Source organism: Chlamydomonas reinhardtii, chromosome 11 (genome assembly GCF_000002595.2).
Source record: "Chlamydomonas reinhardtii strain CC-503 cw92 mt+ chromosome 11, whole genome shotgun sequence".
Taxonomy (NCBI): Eukaryota; Viridiplantae; Chlorophyta; class Chlorophyceae; order Chlamydomonadales; family Chlamydomonadaceae; genus Chlamydomonas; species Chlamydomonas reinhardtii.
In genome coordinates, this window is record NC_057014.1 from 233,016 (window position 1) to 234,570 (window position 1,555).

The 1,555-nt window shown below is 69.3% G+C and overlaps 1 protein-coding gene across 1 annotated transcript in view; it reads left to right on the forward strand.

Annotated features, from left to right (window-relative positions):
• CHLRE_11g467553v5 (uncharacterized protein) overlaps positions 1-1,555 on the forward strand; it is a 12,082-nt gene that overhangs the window by 9,167 nt on the left and 1,360 nt on the right. The window contains exons 12-15 of the mRNA XM_043067304.1: positions 260-324; positions 631-746; positions 1,005-1,055; positions 1,324-1,404. Of these exons, the coding sequence (XP_042919304.1) occupies positions 260-324; positions 631-746; positions 1,005-1,055; positions 1,324-1,404 (313 nt within the window). The remainder of the gene's footprint in view (positions 1-259; positions 325-630; positions 747-1,004; positions 1,056-1,323; positions 1,405-1,555) is intronic.

Genomic DNA, 1,555 nt, shown 5'->3' on the forward strand with positions numbered 1-1,555 from the left:
GCGGGGGGGGGGTGCAGGGGGGGGGGCAGGCATACGAGGGGGAGGAGCAGTGGGACCCTCATGGGCGTCGTGGAGGACGGACTGTGTATGAATGGCGGTGGGGCGGGGGGCGGAGGGGGAGCAGCACCGGTGGTGGTCAGTAGGGGGGGGGGTGGGGACGTGCGCCCTGCGTGGCCGCCAAAATGCAACCCCAGTGTTGGGCTCCGAGGATTGAGCCCTCTCTTCCCCATCCTCTTCCCCACCCACACGCCCTCCCCAGGGCCGAGTTCAACTACCTACACAAGCGCCAGAGCGGCGGCAGCGGGCAGTACGGCAAGGTCGTGGGTGAGTGGGGGGGGGGAACGTGTGTGTGTGTGGTGCTGGTGGGGGGGGGTTGGTGGCTGCTACCCAAGCACAAGAGGCCGTGTTTGTTTGTATATGTATGTGTGTCTGTGTTTTATTGGTAAAGCGTATCTGTCAGGCTGTGGGAGGTGGTGGCTGCTACCCCGGGAGTCAACGACTGCGCCACCGCGTCATACGCCCTGCCCTCCCGCCCGCGCCGCCACCACCACCCGCCAACCCCCTACGCCAACCCCCCTTACGCCCGCATCTCCGTTCCTCCGCTCACCCCCCCCCCCCGCCTTCCCCAAGGCTGGATTGAGCCGCTGTCTGAGGAGGAGGCGGCTGCGGGCGGCCCGGCCTTTGTGTTTGAGAACAAACTTGTGGGCACCGCCATCCCGCCCGAGTTCCACAACGCCATTGAGAAGGTAGGGGGGGGGTGGAGGAGTGCGAGGGTGCGGCATGCGGGTCCGAGGCGGGCAGGGGGGCGTGTGTCGACACGTTGTGCCGAGCAGGTTGCCCATCCCGCTGTGCTCGTGGGACGGAACGCCGCAGCACCGCTTCACCGCCCCTCAACCTACCGGGCCCCCTGTTTAAACACGGACGCCGGCACTTTAAACTTTGTTATATATAATCATTTCGTTCTTCACGTGAACGACAACTTCCTCCTCTCTCTCGCCACGCAGGGCTTTGCGGAGGCCGCCAACAGCGGCGCCCTCATCGGCGCGCCCGTGCACGTGAGTCGGGCCGTGGCCCCGTGGCCCTGTGACAGGCAGGCAGGCAGGGGGGCAGGCAGGCGGCCGTGTCCGCCCATGTGCCGCGCACCCCACCCCACCCCATGCCGCCGCACCCTCCTGCGCCCCATGTCCCACACCTCGTCTCTCGCCTGACCCACCCACTCCCACCCACTCCCACCCACCTCCCCGCCCGCCTCCCCACTCCCACCTCCCCGCCCACTCCCCGCCCACTCCCACCCACACACCCCCACCCGCCTCCCCCCCCCAGGGCGTGCGTGTGGTTCTGACGGACGGCGCCAGTCACGCCGTGGACAGCAGCGAGATGGCCTTCCGCATCGCGGCAGTGCAGGTGGGGGGGCGGAGGCACTGGGGGGGGGGGGCGGAGGGGGGGGGCAGGGCGGAGGGGGTGGGCGGGGGAAGGGCGGAGGGGTAGGGTATTGGCCCAGTGGGAGGTGGAGGCGGAGCAGGTGGGCGGGGGCGAGTGTGAGGTGGGGCGGCGT